A 20,466-nucleotide genomic window follows, 5' to 3' on the forward strand; every position below is an offset into this window, starting at 1 on the left:
AGGAGCGGCTCCGGCGGAGCTCGGCCAAGACGCGGCGGCTGCAGGGTAAGTTGCAGAAAAGGAGGCTGGTCGCGGCACCCGCTGGGAAACTGGCCAGCCGGGCGTTAAATAAAGCGCTGGACTACAACCTGGCTGCGAACCCGGAGCGCGCTGGGCCGACGGGAGCTAGGTGCCAGCACGGCCTGGCCTGGCCTGGCCTGGCCTGGCACGGCGTGGCGTGGCGCGGCACACTGCTGCTCGGCAAGGGGGCGGCAGCTTCCCAGCTGTCTGGCTGAAGCACCAGGTTACCGTCGTTGGGTCAAATTCATCCAGTGCCGACTAAGCCCGTATCAAGGAAAGACGACTAGGCAGAGCCAGAACAGCGTTTCTGGGCACTGCTGCACCAGACGGCAGACACGGGCCGACCTGCCCCCGGAGCAGTAGGGTAAATTCCAATTCATGAGACTTCCATTCATTCCTTCCAACTCTGCTTACAGGAACTGCTGTCACTAGACTCTCTACCAAAACACCCAACCCTGCTCTGAACGTTACTACTTTCTGGGTCTTGACACATCTGGTAATAAGCTCCACACCCCAACTGCGTGGCAAGTGAAAAAGTATTCCCTTCAATTAGTCTTGAATTTGCTAGCTTTATTTCATTCTTTGTTACAAGACTAGGAATTTCTTCATGTCTTAATAACTACCTTCTCCGTGTCACTTATTTTATATGCTGTTATCACATCCCCCCCTTACTCATGTTCTTTCTAATGCAAATATTACAATTTATCAAACAGGAGAGAGCTAGCAACTACGAATGTATGGCAACCACAAACCTGTTTGTTTCTGCAAAATCTGAATGCATACAGGATAGTTTTCAGAACCAAAGACCATGCCACCCCTCAATTTACCATCTAATCGTGGTATTTTATCTTAGTGTCCACTGGAGGACTGAATGAAAAGCCACCAGACTGATCGCTGTAGCTCATTTCAAGCAGCATCTTGCGGGGGAAGAAGAGCAGCTGCCCACCAAATGCTCCGGGATCCTCTGAAGGACTGAGTCAGCTAAGAGAAAATCCTTACAGTAAGTTCTTGCAGGTGGATGGGCAGCACCTCATTAGAAAACAGTATCAATGGTCAAAGTTCAGCAACATTAGCGTGTCTGTTTTACCTCTGAGCACTGAGATCGCCTAGTGGCCTCAGGACTGACTCGACTGAGATCATCTCCTGAAGCTGCAAACTCCACCGCCGTGCCGTGCCAAGGGCAGGAAACCTGAACAAAAGAGATCCCGTCTACAGGTGAGGGCCAATGGTGCTGGAGTTGACCTCACCACCTTTGCTCAAGAAAGAGGTTTGCGAGCTGGTGATACTTTGCCTGTGTTTCCCCGGTATGGAAAGGTCATCCCATTTTTACAAAGTTATTTTTATTTACCAATGATTAGTTCAAAACCATTATTTCATTATTAAGAAAAATACTTTTTATAAAAATCTAAACTATTCAAAGGAGAAAGCAGCAATTAAAGAAAGTCTCTTTCTTTCCTTTCTTTTCACATTGGTTTCTTAAATGACGTGGAAGGAAAAGCACGCTTAGGAGATCCGGGCTCCTCTTCCTTGTCATGGAGACGTTTTCTCATTGTAGTTGGCTGAAAAAAAGAACGATTATACAAATCAATTACAAATACCTAACCATTAGTTTTTGCATGCATTCAGAATTAAGGCAGAGGCCAAGTGCCATGCCCGCTGGAAAAACTTGAGATTTTGTGGGGAATCTATTTACTGCAAACGTAACGTAGCCTGCACCTCTTCATTGCCAGTTCAACAATCCTTAGAAGAGTTTATCATTCTGCCCACAGTTCCCCATATTGGGCAAAACTAGTTCTCCCTTTTTTGATCATCTGCTTTTCATTTGGAAGAATCACATTTGTTTAAAGTCTTATTTGTCCTGGTTCCAAAGCCCCCCAAGTGTTGGTTTCTCCCTTACTGACACCAATCAGATGAGCATCTTGTGGGATGATGCAAAGGAAATGTAATCAAGAAACTGCAACAAGTCACGTCTCTCTGACTTAAACAGAGTGATAACACAGTCAGATAGGTCACAAATTGGCTGGAGGACTGCACCCAGAGAGTGGTGGTAGACGACCTGGAGGGATGTGGGCAGTGGGGTCCCCCAGGGCTCGGTCCTCGGGCCCATGCTGTTCAACATCTTCATCAGCGATTTGGACAAGGGGGTGAAAAGCACCTTGTTCAAGTTCACAGATGACACTAAGATGCGGGGAGAAGTGAGCACGCTGGAGGAGAGGGACAGGCTACAACTAGATCTCGGCAGGTTACAGGGGTGGGCAGATGAGAATAGGATGGGATTCAACACTGACAAGTGCAAGGTGCTGCACCTGGGGGGAAGACCCAGCAGCAGACCTACAGGCTGGGGAACTCCCTTCTCATCAGGGCAGAGGCAGAAAGGGATCTTGGAGTCACTATTGATTCCAAGATGAACATGGACCACCAATGTGGGGACATGGCCAGAAAGGCTTAACCGCACCTTGTCATGCATCCACAGATGCATCACGAGCAGGTCCAAGGAGGTGATCCTCCCCCTCTACGCGACACTGGTCAGGCCGCAGGTGGAGTACTGCGTCCAGTTCTGGGTGCCGCACGTCAGAAGGGATGTGCCCAGCATCAAGAGGGTCCAGAGGAGGGCCACCCGCATGATCGGGGGCAGCAGGGCAGGCCCTACGAGGAGAGGCTATGGGACCTGAACCTGTTCAGCCTCCACAAGAGAAGGAGGAGAGGGGACCTGGTGGCCACCTATAAACTTGCCTCGGGGGACTAGCAGGCCATGGGAGAGTCCCTGTTCCCCCGAGCACTACCGGGAGTAACAGGGAATAACGGCCATAAATTGACTGAGAGTAGATTCAAGCTAGACATCAGGAGGCACTACTTCCCTTGGAAGTTGGTTCCAGATCCTAGCCGCCCTGACAGTCGCCCCCAGCCGCTCCTACCCTGGGGGTCTTCAAAAGGAGGCTAGACAGTCAGGGTCATTTGACGCCAACATCCTTTCCTGCCCATGGCAAGGGGTCTGACTTGATGATCTGCTTAGGTCCCTTCTGACCCAACCAACTATGAAACTATAAGTAACATTACACATAGCTTAAAACACCTTGACGAGCAGGAACGCAGAAATAGCTACTCGTCTTAAAGATGCAGTGGTCTTTAAACTGCCATCTCCAGCACATGACTGGCAGGAGCCTCCCTCTCAGTCCATCAGTAGAATATGACAGCCTCAGGCAGCTGTCTATAGCCCTTCTTCTGTCTCCTCTTTCCCCTTCAGAAGCAGGTTCCCAGTCAGCCCTGCTCTAAGTTTTCCCACTTGATATCTTCCAGTAACAATGCTGCATGCAACTTCCAGTCTTGTACTAATGTCAGAAGTTATTCTAAGGATATTAAGCACCTGGGTTGCTCAGGCCTTGCTCTGTTAACATATGTAGGCACATGGTTAATTCCAGACACGTGAACCGTCCTATTCAAGTCTGTGGAACTACTTATGTGCTTAGTATTAAACTCATACCTAATTGCCTTGCTAAGGCCTAAATCCTTATCAGGATGACCAGTGTGGTGATTATCAGAGGTAATCAGCAGTGCTCTCTAACACTTGCTTGAACTTAAGTTCCCTCACAGTAATTTTCAAAATACAGTAATTGATTTCCTTGCCATCAGAAGTGTATTTTTTCACAATTTTCAAAACTCTACCTCCCTTTTACAAACAGTCTCATTCAAAGTCAATCCATGTTACATACCACTTTTGATGCCTGGGAAGAATCCAGAGAGAACCCTATTTGCTTTTGTAGTTGTTTAAATGTATCCTTCACAGCCTCATCCTGTGAAAAATAATAAACATTTCAGCAAGTGAAATATCTGGAAATACCATTAAGATGCATCAAGGCACATAGGTCCTCTGGCTAGAGCACTGCGCAACAAGATCCTCCAAGCAGGTTCCCGGTCCCACCCCTGAGGTCCAGGCAGCACTGACGTGCACACTAAGCAACAGCTTTTACAGGTAAGTTTGGAAAGGCACAGGGGGAACGCTTAAAGAAATCCTACTTGATATTCTTTCACCTACGGTTGGAAGGGAAATACAATCTTCAACAATACAGACAGACACTAAAAGAAACTCCAGAGCTTAAGAACTACTACAATGAAGACGACAGAATGAGTGAGGTAGGCTAGGACTGTGATGAACAAATGAAGGTGAAGCCAGGTCAAAAGGAAAATGTGCAGAAGGCTGGCAACAATGTTCACCATGCATTCTGAGTCTCTGGAAATTGGGAGGAAGGGGCCGACATGCTTGTTCCAGACCCAAGAAGCCAAAGACCAGAGTTCTGTAGCCTTCAGGGCTCTGAAGGAACAAAGAGACCCTGATAAAGGGAGCCAACATTCCCTGAACCAAGATGTACAAGGTGACAATGAAACTATGCAGTACTGGCTTTGCAAACACTAGAAACAGTATAGATCCAAAAAGGAAGTCAAGCATGTGGCTGATCTTGGGGAAAACTCCACCCTCAAGGCAAGGGTTATTCCACCATTTCCAGGACAACACAAGCTGAACACAAGGCCACAACAACAAAACAAAAATTTCCAACAACAAAATGTGTGCAAGGACTGAAAAAGTAACCGTTCACAAGACACGGACGTACAGTTCTCTGTAAAGGACAGCGGGTTCTGCCCCAGAACCGTGAATCAACTGGGCTGACAGTGGTTGCATACACTACAAGTTGAACAATATATCATTGCTTGTCTCCCACCTTTTCGTTCTGCACAGATTATGGTTCACCGAGTACTTGGCTGGTACCAGGAGGGCTAAAACCAAGTTTGCAGCATCAACCAACAGGTTTGACTGAGATCAAACTGGAGCACACAGGTCTTATTCACATCAAGACTGCTATTACACAGTCAAGGAAAAGCAAGACAGCTGCCTCGAGGACTCATTTCACCCATACAGAATGAATCTGTTTCCAATTAGAAAGGGTTTTGCTTAAGTCCCATGTTCTGTCCTCATCATGGTTTCCTGCCCAAACATGCATTTTCAAATCCACTAGCTCCATCTCTCTGCTTGCCTACTTCAGCTCTCTGCCTTCCTCACCAAAATGCATAATTTGAAATTACATACTACTGTTCCTCATAGTATCTCCACCTGGTTATGAATTATCAGGTGAATTATAAATACGGTCCACAGAGCTAGGTTTAATGAGGTGCCCATCATTATACAGTGAGTCAGTGTCAGAACATTGGTGCTAAAAAGCCATGCTGAAATGTGTAACCCTACCCTAAAATATTAAAGATTATGAGATTGCACCATTTGAAATCGTCAGTTTTGACACCAACAGCCACAGCAGTGGAATTTCGCTTTAACAACCCAAGTGGTTACCCATCAGACACGAGTCACAGAGCAGCAGCTAATGCTATAGAAGTCCTCAGGTTCTGCAACTCCATTCCTACCTGCTGCACAAGAGTCAGAGGTATGCTGTGAGACCAGCAAGAGAAAACATCTGGAGCAAAGCAAGACAAGCAGAGGTGTTTGGGAAGATGCAGTAGGTCCTAAAAATGTAGCCACAGGCCTGGCTGCAAGAGCGCCTGAAGGAGAGGTGCAGTAAAGGTCATTTGTTGAACAGCAAGATGTTTATTAGAAGGCGAGAGGATTTTTGCCATGAAGGGCCATGGCAGAAGCTGCATTTTGCTGTAGCTGCTAATGACTAGTGTATCCATTCCTTCCCCAGGCCTGCCCAGGGGCAGCTTGAGGGCCTGAGGCAATAAGCACCGAGGAAGTTCAGCTAGCTCAGCATACTCCATCTGCTAAGACATCAGAATCTGCCTTCCAGTTCCAGCAATTCCTCCTGCAGGAGCCCTCCTCAGATGATTTACTTTGGCTCAGCTTCTTGTGCAGCCTAACATCTGTCTTCCAAAACTGAAATCTGGCCTTCAGCCGCTGGCATCCAGGCAGCGCCAAATGAACTGTGCCCACAACCATTTTAAGGTTGGCTATTTCCTTTGGCCTAGCTTTGAGCAGTGACTGTTTATGCTCCCAGCCTTCTGCCTCACAGCTTGATCTGAATTCCATAGTAGTAAGCACTTACAGAAGTGCTTTATATATTGGAAGCACTGGAGAGAAATTAACTGACTCTCTGAAACATCAGAGTGACAGATGGGTGCACGTTACCCCCTTTTTACAGATGAAAAAGTTAAAACAAAGAGGTAGGGATCTGTACAAGGTCACACAGCCAAGTAGTGAGAGACATGAGGAGGATTCAGGTTCTTCTGACAGCCAACATTGTTGCCTACTCCTACAGGAGACAGGGCATCAGAAGGGGCTCTGTGTCTCAGCTTTTTCAGCAGTCTTTGGGGTATTTCAGTGTCATCCTGGCAGGGTTAACCTCAGGGGCGATGTGTAGGGGGTGCACACGGGTACACGTGCACCCCCTGAGCATGGCAGTGCACTCCCTACAAAAACATACCGCCAACACTGTCAGAGGCACCTGTGGGCGGTCACCACTTGCCACCCCACTGCCGGCGACGTCTGCAGGCAGTCAATCCCTTCTGCCCAGCACCAGTGGCATCTGTGGGAGCTTTGTGCTTACCGTCGCCGCGCTCCCGCTGCTGCTGCCACCCCCAGCGCAGCCATGCCCCCCAGCCGCTGGGGGCACGCGTTGTTCATAGTTAACCCGATTTTGAAGTGCTGCACAGGTTTCGAGGGGAAAGTCAGCTAAGCCTATTTTTAGAGTCTGGTCACAGAGCTCAGAACGCAGCACCCATCTTCCTGTTCCAATGTTCCATGACATGTTTAAGGCAGACTTTGAATTCACAAGTCAAGATAAACATTTCTTCTTCCATGCCTAAAACCCTACACTGTTTTCTTAGGTGCACAGACAGACAAGTCTCGACTCACTCAAGGAGGCACAGTGAAGATTTAAGGGGCACAAATAATGGTTTGTAGCCACAGCCAGGTGCTCCATTGAAACGCTCTCGGCTAAGGATCCATTTGTTAATGGAGTTGCTGGAATCGGTAGTAGAGTCAGGGAACTCACAGCAGTGGACCCTGCAAAACTTCCACTGAGTAGCGCTCTCCTAGGACTAGGGTATGAACAAGCCATCTGATTTACAAGTGTCATAGGTTTAATTTTCAGTTAAACATCAGATGAAGTGATTTCAACACTAATTTAGAGAACTTAGTAGTTAAAAATACTCAGCTCCAAGAAACGATCATTTGGGTGGAAGGATGAAATGATTCATAGTGGAAAGTTCCTCCTAGGTAAAAAGATATTCTTTACTTTGGAGGGTCACGGGCTTTATCTCCAGGGCACATGTCTGTATCTTCTCATTTTTAAAGACACAGTGAGAGAGTGCAGGGGCATGCAGCTCCTCCCTGCTCACAGGCACAGGAGCCCAGATGGCTCCTCTGATGGTGATACTCAAGTCTCCGACATCAAAAACTGAACATCTAGGACTCTGACCATCAGGGCAACATGTGGTACATCATCAGCAAACAAATGACATAAGATAGTAACCAGGGGGAATTGAATAGGGTTTGAATCCTGACCCTGAATTGAGTTTGATGGCTGACACCTGGATTTTCCAGCTCTGATATTCTCTGAAACTCTTTCTGACCTGTGTGTCAGCCAGCCTCTCAAACTGCATTGTGACAACGACAGCCTTCTCCAGATGGGAAGCAGAACCAGAATTTTCACAAGCGTATTTGGTTACAGGTTAAAACACCTCAAAACCCATCTAGCACTACTTACCATAACATAACCTGCACAAAACTGGGATTTAAAATGAGAATCAGTAACCCATCATTCCTTTTCAATGGACTGACATAGCTACAAAGATACAGCATTTCAAGTGAAACCTGAAGAACATGGTGCAGAAATGTTGTTGCCGCCGCCCCCCGCCCCCCATAGGATAGCTGGTCTTATGCTAGTGAAGTGACATAGCCATGCAGCACTGGACCACTTCCACACTATACTCCATTCAAAACAAAGATCTGGTGCAGAATGGGCTTTTCATAACTGAAACATTCACACCATTCATCGTTCACGTTACAATTATCAGTAGGCTTCCCCATCCCAGAATCTTACTGATGGGCTGTACTAACTACATGTCTCAACTCCTACCTGAAGCCAGGGATGCCCTAAGGCTTCTTCTGTTGTAAGTCGTTTATTTGGGTCCACAACCAACAGCTTCTTCACAAGGTCCAAAGCTAAAATAATTAAATAAGCTGACTGGCACATAGCTAACAAATCCATAACTTTAAAATAAATTATATACAGTGCTCATCGCAATGATTTGTACTTCTGCACAGCAACAGTTCTAAACGCATCACATCAGATATAGGATAGCAGCAACATTCCTCTAAAGCAACACATAAATGCTTTCTGCCTTTTAATGGTGAATGAATGGCATGCTTCATAAGACTGTTCTTGGGTATACACACTATAGTCCACTGGGTAGTGAAACTCTCTTGTACTATCCATGGTAATGGACAGAAGTGACATAGTAAGGCTTCACTGTCATGACTACTGGCAATATTGCAAATGCATTTAAAAGCCTCATTAAACTGCACTGGGGCAATCAAGCAGTTAGGGCATTTATTTGGCTGCAAATGAGCCTGCCTACATGGAGGTCAGGTTGAGACCTGGTTGTGATTCAGTGCCTGAAACTCTGTAGTTTCAATCCAGAGTTTCCTGTGAAATACCTCTTATTAAATATGTCAGTGCTAATACATGGTCCCTGCAGTTTCTTGCACAGGTGCCTACTGTATTTACATCAAATTCCTCCCTCAAGATATTCTAATCAGGACCCTTACTTTCTTCTTGTTCACCTAGCAAAAAAAACTGCTTAACACACACTGTGAGGAGACAGAGGTGATGTAAGACAGAGTGATGTTTAGCACTGCTAATCAAGAAAAGTACTCTTAGCTAATGTCCATCTGTTCTAGAGCTTTGACCACAGCATTTCATTGAGCCAGACATGAAAAACAAAGAAAGGTTCATTATTTTATTCTTAGGTTCTTGCTAGAAAAACATTAACATTTCATGTGAAATACTGTAGTTAGGAAGCAGACAAGAAACCTCCATGGAATGAATAATTTTATAGCTATTTTAACATAACCATACCTGTATTAGACACATGCTTCCATTCCTTTGGAATAAATGTGTATTTTCCTTGAGTGATCTGCTCTTTCAGAGACAGTTTAGTATTTTGTTCATTGAAGGGAGGATATCCACATAAGCTAAACAAAAGAGAAAAAGTTAAGTTGATAATACAGGTTTTGTCCCAGCCACTAAGACTGCCTGTTAGATGGCATGTATTTCATAGCATCCTTTCCAAGATCAACAATTTGACAGACATGCTGACACACAGCACATGTACTGAAATGAAGGCCAAAGATCAGCCACCACATCCATCACCAACCACTCAACAGAACTGTCAGCCACAAACTTTCTTACCATACAAAAAGAATAACTCCTAAACTCCAACAGTCCACAGCACGGCTGTAGCCTTCAGTCCCAAGGGAATTTAGAACCTCAGGGGCAAGGTACGTGGGAGTGCCACACAATGTTTTCATAAGAGAGGTTTCTCCAAGAATCTTGGATTGTCCAAAATCTGTAATCTTACCCGCAGAGATAACACTGTTAAAAACAACTGACTTGCAGTGGAGTACACAAGGCAGGTTAGCATGTGTCAGGAGAGGATTTACAGTTCTAATTCCCAAGACACTGTTCTAGTACATGACTATGCCAAGGTCCACCCAGCAGAATATGTTAGTGGAAAGACTCAGCTAGGCAACAGATTCGTATCCGGGGGGGGGGGAAGCATGCAACAGAGAGAGACATAAGTTTAACACTAGTTTGAATGTCAGACCGATTTTTTTTTTTTATTTGCAGACTCTGGAATAGCTCAAGCAGTAACACTGTCACCCTATGCTTCCTAGGGAAGGCTACTTGGGTAAAGACTATCCATTCCCTAAATGTACTGTTGTGCCTCTCTGTCAAACCAGAGCCTCTTACCAAGCAGCCCAGATAACCATAGTCACAGATGACATTTCTGCAGTTAAGACATCATTGATGACTTATTTGCCTTTCAGCAGGGATGGATCATCTTTCAGTTGTTACCTTGTTATAGTTTTTTGAATGTTATGTTATACATTGAGGGCAGGCAGGGATCTATGCATTTTAGGGGATAGCTGCAGACCCTTGTAGGAGGGCAGCGTATGGGCTTGGCAAGCATGTTGGGAAAGTGAGCGGGGTCTCCCCTGGGTATGAGGCAGGGGAGTGGGAGTGGGTGGAGAAAGGGTTTGTATACCAAGACCTGAATGGAGGCTGGGAGGCATGGTTGGGATGGCCTGGGGAGTTGGTGCTCTGGGTAACAGGCAGGCACATGCAGTGGCATTTAAAGTTTTAGTGTGTCAACTGGGGAGTCTGTTGATGTTTCTTATCATGTTAATTGTTTTGTCTGCTACTACAAGCTGTTCTGAGACTTTCTGGGTAGGACAGGATGCAAGTCTAAATAAACAAACAACAATGTGAAATGTTTTATTCATTCTTATGTGAATTAACTTATTAAAACATATACGAGGAAACAAATCTCTAATGTGTGTAAGAACCTTACACTCACTTTCTTGAATTTTTAGCATCAACATTACATAGAAATAAGTATCAGCAAACTTAATCCTATATTAACTGCATGCATGTTAGAATTTAACTATATTAACGAACTACTGCTGGAAAACGTTCCAAAATTTTTAATGAAAGAACAACAAAATAAAAGCAAGAAATGAAACAAATAGAAATTTCTCCCTTACCTTTATAAGGCAATTTTCTTCAGAAGATGAAAGTAGCACATTCTCTGGCTTGAGATCCCGGTGTATAATACCATTGTCATGAAGGTACTGCATACATATACATAAATGCACACACCAAAAAAAGAAGAGAAAAAACAGAATACCGCATGTATTAAAATGTGAACTTCCAGACTTCTCAATGACAATAACAATGCATTGGAAGACTGTGCATGCATTAAAACTACAGGGCTCACAAAGGTGTTTAAAATATTAAAAAGAGCTGTTATGCAGCAACTGGAAATCTTGCCAAAGGTAGAATGAATGGAACCAACATGATATTCCATTCCTGAAGTTCATGCAAATGCCATACATATTGTCCTGCATTAGCAAAATAAATTATCTGTGACAAGACAAAATAATTTTGGTTCTCTCTCTCCCTCCTATGTTAACAGTGGCTATTTTGGGGGGCGGGGGATGCAAGACCCCTTCCTTTACATGCATGGCCCTGATTGAGTCTGCAAAGGTAGCCTGTGAAGTACAGCAGCTGACTGCACCTCACACTGGCAGTTAAGAAGCCACAGACTGGTTTCAAGAAACCTGGGATAGAGCAGTCTTCTCCCCTATATTCTACAGAGGCCTACAACATCCAAGGGACAGCAGCCTACATCTATTTTATGGATACAGAGAAGCATTCACTTACTGCCACACAAATATGAGCAAGCATTTATTGAAGGAAGGAAGCTTAACTGATTGTACAGTTGGAATTGCGGCAACCATATTCTCCTTGGTGGAATTCAGGACTATCTACCTTTACAGCCAACAGCATCTGATAAAAATACAGCTTGCAGGTAGCTTCTTTCATCTTGATTGGTCTTGACACTCTGTCATATAATTCTCCTCCTTCCATCCTAGAACAGATTTACATTAGAACTGTCTAAGCACCAGTTTCAGCATTGGTTTGCCTCACTGGGCAAGCTTAAGACTGGGCCACTTAATTAAAAAAAACAGCCAAATGACTAGTATATCAAGCTTGGTTTCTAAAATGCATCCACTGTATCTTTGTTATATGAATATGAATTATTATATACAACTAGAAAAAAAGAAACCGTGCCTGGGTGGTTTCAAATAAAATCCAAGAAAGCACAAGGTGCGTTAACAGGAAGGCAAACAACTTATTTGGGGTGATCTCAATTTCTATCAGTAGCATCTGCCCGGCACAGAGCCTTGGGAGTCTTGTAAGCTGCATCATTCTACTTGCCCACTCTCCACAGAAATAACGTCTATCCTTTCTGCCTAGTCAAGAGACTCTCCCTTCTTTTCGGACAGCCCTGCAGCCACAGCATCCACACTCATCACCGTCACACTGCCCTACCTCGGACTGACAGTGAAGGTCACAAAGATGCAAGCTGGCTGGCCACTAGTCATCTCATGACTTTTAGTAAGGCTTTTGACACTGTCTCCCACAACACTCTCATTAACAAGCTAAGGAAATACAGACTAGACAGAAGTACTGTTAGGTCGATACATAACTGGCTGGATCATTATGCTCAACGAGTTAGTCATCAATGGCTCAATGTCTAGTTGTGAGAAGAAATCAAGTGGGACACCTGGAGGTCTGTCCTGGGTCCAATACTGTTTAATGATTTGGATAATGGAACTGAGTGCACACTTAGCACATTTGCAGATGACACAAAGTTGGGTGGAGTTGAAGATAGTCTGGAGGATAGAGCCAGGATCTTAAATGACCTGGAGAACCTGGAAAAATGTCCCGCAATCACCCAGATCAAATTCAACAAGGACAAATGCAAAGTCCTGCTCTTGGTACGGAAGAATTGTATATACAAATACAAACTGGGGAACAACTGGCTAGGCTGCAGTACTGCAGAGAAGGACCAGTGGGACACAGTAGCTGAATAAGCTATATAAGTTTATTAAGCTGAACATAGCCCCACAGTGTGCTCCTGTTGCAAAAAAAAAAAGCCAATGGTATACTGGGCTGTATCAACTGGAGTGTCATTTGCAAATGAAGGGAAGCAATTTTCCACCCTGCTCAGCACTGGTGAGGCCTCAACTGGAATATTGTGTACAGATTGTGACCCTATACTCCAAAAAGGATGTAGAGTGGATAGAGTCCAGCAGTGACAAAAATGATTAGAGGCCTGGGAAGCATGACTTATGAGAAAGGCTGAAAGAACTAGGGTTTAGTCTGAAGAAGAGAAGATTGAGAAGGGATTTGATAGCAGTCTTCAATTACCTGAGGGGCAATTACAAAAAGGATGAACACAGATTATTCTCTCTGGCTGTAGGATACAGGACTATGAGCAATGGACTCAAGCTGCAGCAGAGGAAGTTTAGGTTAATGATTAGGAGGAACTCTCTCACTATGAAAGTGGTCAAGCATTGGCTCAGGCTACCTAAAAAGTTGTGAAAATTTTCAAGAGCAGGCTAGACAGAGACTTGGCCTGGATGATTTAGTCAGGGATAATCTTACCTTGAGCAAGCAGCTGGACTAAATGGCTTTGTGAGGTCCCTTCCAGGCCTAATTTCCTATGATCTCTGGCTCCCCATCCAGTTCCAAATCTAGGTCAAGAAACTGATCTTGAACTTTAAAGAGCTGCATAGTATTTTCCCTGGAACATAAACTAAATGCAAAGAGTCTACTTACAATTCCAAAATAATGTAATAGTCTTCTGCTTCAAAGAAGTTTTTAATCTTGATTAAGCAGGGCTAATAAAAAAAAAAAGAGAGAAAACCAACAAAACTATGATTTCATACAAACCAGTATTACAGTAATAGTTTCACAGTTTCATAGTAGCTAGAGTCAGGAGGGACCTGATCAGATCATCTAGCCTGACCCCCTGCCACAGGCAGGAATGAATGCTGGGTTCACAAGACCCCAGACAGGTGATCGTCCAACCTCCTCTTCAATTTGCCCAAGGTAGGGGTGAGGACCACTTCCCTAGGAAGCTGGTTCCAGATTCTGGCCACTCTAACTGTAAAACATTGCCTCCTGATCTATAAATCTCTAATACGCCATGAGCAAGTCATTTCAGAAGAGTGTGATGCAATGTATTTGTAAGGACACTCCACCTCTTTCAAAAAAAATATTTCCAAGTGATTTCAGCTTTAACACATTAGAGAATGTAACAACAAAGACTGCCTGCTCAATGCGGACAGGTGCTATGGAAGTTTCACCAAAGCACATTTTTCAATGCACTTCAACCTCAATCAGAAGGCCCATTAAATTTACACTAATTCTGAGCTCTCATGCAGTTCAGCCAATATACTCTAAGCACAATCAGTTACACTAATTCCCTGTAAATGACTCCTCCGTTTGTGTTTTTATATAGCAAAAGGGAAGAAAAGTTAAAAAAAGAAAAACATTTCATATCACCCAACTCTGCCAAAGGCAATCAAGAAGTGGGGTCGGGAGGTCTATGTATGTAGTTCTGTAACTACATTAGTCTGATTTTAAATTCCTGATGTCTCTAGTAGACTCTGAAAGGTTCCAGTTTCCTTAATCACCAGAAACTTTCAGATAATGCTGCTGAACAAGAATCCCTAGACTGGCTGTTCTGATTGAATAGGTTCAATCATCAATAGTGGAGAATGTGTCAAAGCTAAAGCTAGCCAACAAGTGAGGGCATCCAAAATATTCAGAGAAGAATGTGTCAAGAAAGATCTTATTGTCTGGAGCTGTGGTTCCCAGAGAGACCATGGAAGGGAAGTGTTTGATATAACAGAAATTGTTTCAGATAACCTTACCTACAACAGACTTGAAAAGGGTCAATTAAACATTTGGCACGTACACAGGAAGAGGGGCAATGTCAAATTAAATGGTTCCATTTGGGCCATGAGTTACAACCAGCAATCAAGAAAAGCAGAATGCACATAAAAAGAAAAGTAATGTTTTTAAGAGTATACTCACGTGATTTATTTTCTTCAAAATCTCTATTTCTGTATTCACATTGAACACTGGATCCTATAAAAAAAAATTCAAATGTCAGATGGAATAAGAGTGGTGCTCTTTCCAGAACATGGGATATGGAAAGACCTTCTGGGATGCGTCATATCTCACCCCCTACTACTGCGGGTGAACGCATCATGTAATCCCATTCATAAGATGATCACAGTCCACCATTACACTAGTTCGCTTGCAGGTTTCAATTACTCCTCTTGAAAAAATGTACCTAAGTTTCTGGCCAAAATTTAGTCAGGGCCAATTTACACCCATTGGTTCCTGTGCTAGTACTGTCCTTTAGCTCAAATAATTTATCTTCCCCCTGTCTGTGCTCCCCTGACACATTTAAACAAACAAGAATCACCTGTTAGCCTTTGTTCTGCCAGGCCAAACACGCCAGGCTCTTAGAAATCCCCTCCCATAAGACAAGTTTCGATTTCTCTCAATTATCCCGATCGTTCTTCTCTGCATCTTCTGCAGTCTGAATTAATCTTTCTGAACAGGGGTTACCAAATTCTACACGGCATTCTAGACAACGTCTGGCCCATGCTTTATAAAATGGTATTAATACATTTCATTACTTTTACTGAAAACAAGGCTCCTGGTACATCCTAGAACTCAATTTGCCCGGTTCACAGCCACCTCACATTGATGGCTCACACTACTCTCTGCATCAGCTACGACATCCAGGTCTTCTTCCTCTCATTTCCAACTGATGAGACCGCAACTTTGCAGGAACCATGCTTGGTATTAGCACCTAAGTGAATGTCCTTATACTTCATGCCGTTCAATTTCATCTCATTTCTATTTCTCCAGTCCACAATGCCATCCTTGGGTTGCTGTATGAAGCTCCATCCCCTATCCACAGTATTGGCAATGCTTCCTACTTTGTGTCCTCAACAAATTGCATCACATGCACCTACTTTTTGTGCCAGTTCCATTAAATGAGAACACTGAGATTGGTCTCATTCACAAGTTCCATAAGCAGCCTCTCTCCAGCCTCTGAGCTCTGCTTTCACCATAACCTGTAGCAACTCATTAGCCAGTTCCCTGCCAGACGTACAATTTCTACACATAGCCTCCTTCTCCAGCTTACACAACAATTTCCCAAACAGATGTGAGGCTAACAGATAGGACTGGGTGCTTATTCCTGTGGCTTATGTTTAGGCAGGTTTTCGTTACTATTTATGTTTAACTTAACTGGAGTACCTCGTAATTTTTAAGTAAAAACTTAGTTTTTCTCCCAACACTTTTCAGTCTTGTTTCTAAAACAGCTTCCTGCCTGTCCCAAGAGGAAGTGAAAGAATCATCTATCCCAGAGAATTAGCAAAGAAAGGGATTTGTACTTTATCATATTAAATGATGCACAAATATTCACTTTACTGCATGAGAATCCAGCAAAGCTTAAACCATCAACATTTATCATTTCCACAATATTGCAGAAAACTTTTGAAACAATGCACTTACTGCCTCTCTCACAGCAGCTGTCATAAATCTCCGTTTATTGATTATCTTTACAGCAACTTTGTTACACGTGGCCTTTTCAAATGCTAGTTTGACTTCACCACAGGCACCACTAATATAAAAACATAATGATGTTAATGCTTGCAAACATTTTTCAAAATGCACATAAAAAATACAAACTGGTAAATGACTGAAGGGCATTTGCTGTCTGATTAGAATACTATCGTCTCCCAGCCTCTGGAAAACACCAGGCTATCACAGCACTCTCAGGTTCAACAGTCGCACATCCTGGCAACAGAAGCTTTATAACAATGGTTACTAGGGCAGTCACCAACATTTCAATACAGGAATCAAAAGAGCAGCAAAACTCCAAACCGTGAACTATTAAGAGAATACCGAGGACAAGCACTGGTGGCACGTCAGCCCTACAATGGCTAACATAACCAAAACCAAAAACACATTTAAAATGTACATTAAAAGTTTTGACTTAACAGCCACTAAGTTTTGATTCAACACACGCTACATGTGGCCCATCCTGTCCACTGAGTAATGGCAGAAAGGTAGCGCAATGTCTGGGTTCTGCGCTACAGGGCTGTTCAAATCTGAGGAATACATATGGCCATAAATACGTATTTACATAGCAACAATCATATAGTTGGTAATTCAGGTAGGCCACTCACATTTGTGTTTTCACTGTACTGTTTTCTTCCAAAGTCTTTACAGAAGACACGTCTTTTTCCATTTTAAAAACATTTTAAATATAAAAAGGCAAATCCTTCTTTCTTGAAAATTGGGCAAGGTTGTATTTTGACCTCCCCCCAATTAATATACAAAGTAACAGCGGCCAGCAAATTCTTTAGATCTTTCTCTTCTAAGACTGCTCATACCTAATCATAAACCATAATCTGGGGTTTCACCATTAAAAGTATGTTCTATACCCAAGCCAATGAGAGAAACAGAGCCAAATCCCAGACTTAAATGGCGTAAGGAAAGAACAGGCCTAAGCCAGAAAATCAGGCATCCCACATTTACAGTTTTCATCATTCAGAGCTGAAACTGAGCAAAAGGGCAGCTACAATCCCAGCAACCTAAGGACCCCTTATTCTAAGAGGCTGTAGCTGTAAGAAGATGACAAAAGCCATATTGCCTGGGAAACAAATAGTTGAACGAGTCTATTTTATTTCAGATTTATTGCCAGTGCTATCACCCAACTATTAAAAGAAGAATTATTCCTCCTCCTTCAGCCCTGGATATTCAAAACAAAACACCCTCCTTACCCACCCAATTCTTCCCCCCACCCCACCCCCCATTTTAAAGACTAATAATTTTTAAGCCAAGTAACTGAAAATGAGACTTTGCGTTAAGGAGTAAAACAATCCTTTGAAGTTAAACAATTAATTTATACAGCATTAATCCTAAAGATTTTCTAACAGTCTCCTCAAAATACGCTTCTGCAACAAGGCTCTGAGATCCTAACCTCCTCCTTTTGACAACTCAGTATAAGCATTTGCATGTAAAAGAAAGAGCTTTTTAAAAAGCCAGAACAATCATCTGAGTAACCACCTTGTTTTACTGCCACTGTTCATTTCACAGCTTCGCTCCACTTTCAGATTATGCCAATCTTCATCTTAATGCAAGCACTGTGAAGCAGACCTAGATGGAGACGCTATTCCCGCACAGAGAGATACCCCTTCCCTTGAGCTGAGCTCATCATGGAACACCTCCCCTGTTCTCACAATGTATTATTTGTTAGCAGATTAAAAAGCAAGGAAGAACTATTATAATTTAGCTTGACCCCCACCCATATAAGAACTTGTGCTAGCTACCAGCAAGTACCATATAAATTAATACCTTTTCCACCTGCTCCTGTTCTCATCCTTGATGTAAAGGACAACTAGGGAACTATACTAATGCCTTGTGGTCTCTACTAGGCTCGCAAGCAGCGTAGATAACACAGGTGCACTCCCTTTGCCCTGGGAGGGGGGGCAATTTGCAAAAGAAGGATGCGGATTTTCTTACTTATGCTAGCTGACAGCTCCCCTCCAGCAAGATAATTCTCAGCTGAACAGTCAAGGAAGACTTTTGCTATGTGCCACAAAACCACCAGAAAAGAATCTCTCGTAGCATCATAGAGTTTTGGGCCTGAGGCAACCAACTTTCTCTCACAGGTCATTAAACTATGACCTGTGAGCCCGTATGACTTCAGATAGATTAAAGCATTTTAGTTCATAAGAGAGTAAACTGTGGTGTACCCCTGGCAGAGAAAAGGAGACAGCGATATGCTGAAAATTGGGCTCTTTGTCTTTTATTAACCTGCAAAACTCCATTCATACTTGTGTTACTGAAACAATACTAAAACAAGAGCAGCTAGCAATTAACATTAGTGACAGTTCCAGCAGAATCCAGTCAGAATCAAAGGAAAAGAAATGCTAAATATTTCAGAAAGTATGATGCTTACCTTCCCAAAGTTTTTGACATGATATATTTCTCTCTGAATTCTCTGGGATACCCCGACTGATCATCCACCATAAGATCAGAAAATACAAACACTAGGAAGATGAGTGGAGATCATTTTCCTGTTACTAACTTCAAAAACTTTGTTAAAACAAACAAACTGCTCTTCCTAAACGTTACTGTTCAACAATATAACTAAGAAAATGCTTTGGGTTAAAAGAAAAACATGTACAAGCTTAACTGACACCAAGACTGATATCAGCCATGGATCTGCAAAATGATCGCATTGTTGAAAGATAACTTCTTTTACTATAAGTTCTTCAGTAACCAGTAAACTGCCTCACCAAACTATTCAGCATGACAAATTCCAGTCCTTACAATCCATTAATAAGAATCACTGGACATAAGAACAGAAGGACTTCCCGGATCAACATGTCGCGCCTCTGGTTGTGCTGTGCTCTATTTTACCTTTGTTACTCTGTACAGACAATGCAATTTCAGAATTGTGGGTCAGTGGCAGCCTTTTCCCTCTTCCTATAAGCTCTTTATTTACAAAGGTCCCATTCACACTGTGATCTTCTATGTAGGCAACGCAGGAGTTTTGTGGTCCCGTTTCCTAGAGAGAGGGGGAAAGGCAACAATACCAAAAGATGACATGCATTGTGAGGCTGTACTGAACATTTAAAAGAAATATTATGATATATCATTTCATGAACCAAGGAAAACTGCTTTGAACAACCTGTTTGACTAAGTGACCCATGAAAGGAGTCCACACTGTAAGGCTTTTAAACCTCAGATTAGGGAGGGTTTGTCTCCTTGTTTCCCCCTCCTCCCCCCACCCAGTTAATCTGGATTCCTTCTTTAGAGGCAGCAGGAGGAGCCACGGGTCCTTTTAGCGCTTACCTTGAAAATTCGGAAATGCTTCTTGCTGTAGTTCTGGTAGAAACCTGTCTCGGACAGCCCTATCCTAGAAAAGCTGTAGTCACAGCTTTTGTCTCTGCCGAACCAACACTCGTCACTCACACAGTCTGGAAGCAGAAAGAGAAGAGGAGAACGGAAGAGACCACAACATATCGGTAAGTTGTCCTAGAACAGCAAAACGACACCAAAGGGCAGCACTCGAAACGCACAGCAAAGCAGAATGGTTCAGAAGCTGCCTAACCTGACATCGCTGCTCTCTCTTAGGGCGGTTACAAAGTCCAACGGCATGTGGACCCGCTCCCCTGTGGGCAGCTTGGCTTACACTGCGCTGTGCCCTGCTTCAAGGAGACACAAGCTTCTCAGCAAAATGAAAACTCAGAGTTTTGTGTGTGACCCATAACCTCGCAACTGTCTCCAAACCTGCATCTCCCAGCCCCAGGGTAAAGGAAGCCAGGGCTTCCTGTGCTCACAACTGGAGCGCGGCGCGCCCTGCGAGTCCTGCCAGCCGGCGCCGTCGTTGCGCTGCTCGCCAAGGACTCGACCGGTAACAGCGCCACCGCTCGCCGCGGACGGACGGGAGCTGCTCGAGACGGCCCGCGTCCCGCACCGACCCGCAGACCCCGCGGGGAGGCCGCACAGACTCGCCTCATCTCCCACCCCGCAGCACCCAGGCGGAGGAACGCGTCGGGAGCCAGAGCCCGACTCCACGGCCACCGACGCCTACAGCCAGGGCTCGCCAAGGGCCCGCAGCGTCCCAGAGACGCCCCGAACCGGGGCATTCATCGCAGCCCAAGCAAAGCGGCCTGCTGCAGGCGACCTCCCGAGCGGCGGGGGGGGGGGCGGGCGGGGGTGCGGAGGG

General features: G+C 44.1%; 1 protein-coding gene across 1 annotated transcript; it reads right to left on the reverse strand.

Annotated features, from left to right (window-relative positions):
• Positions 1 to 1,516: 1,516 nt before the first annotated feature.
• Positions 1,517 to 20,402, reverse strand: CHEK2 (checkpoint kinase 2). The gene is made up of 14 exons (XM_006015227.3): positions 19,849 to 20,402; positions 19,590 to 19,714; positions 19,155 to 19,302; positions 18,691 to 18,781; positions 16,236 to 16,344; positions 14,736 to 14,789; positions 13,473 to 13,534; positions 11,616 to 11,715; positions 10,829 to 10,915; positions 9,474 to 9,637; positions 9,141 to 9,256; positions 8,139 to 8,224; positions 3,771 to 3,851; positions 1,517 to 1,619 (listed from the first exon to the last, which is right to left on the reverse strand). Exons 1-14 carry the CDS (start codon positions 19,853 to 19,855, stop codon positions 1,524 to 1,526), a joined length of 1,326 nt encoding a protein of 441 aa, XP_006015289.1. The 5' UTR covers positions 19,856 to 20,402; the 3' UTR covers positions 1,517 to 1,523.
• Between the last annotated feature and the right edge of the window lie 64 nt (positions 20,403 to 20,466).

Source organism: Alligator sinensis, unplaced genomic scaffold, assembly GCF_000455745.1.
Source record: "Alligator sinensis unplaced genomic scaffold, ASM45574v1 scaffold628_2, whole genome shotgun sequence".
NCBI classification, from domain to species: Eukaryota; Metazoa; Chordata; order Crocodylia; family Alligatoridae; genus Alligator; species Alligator sinensis.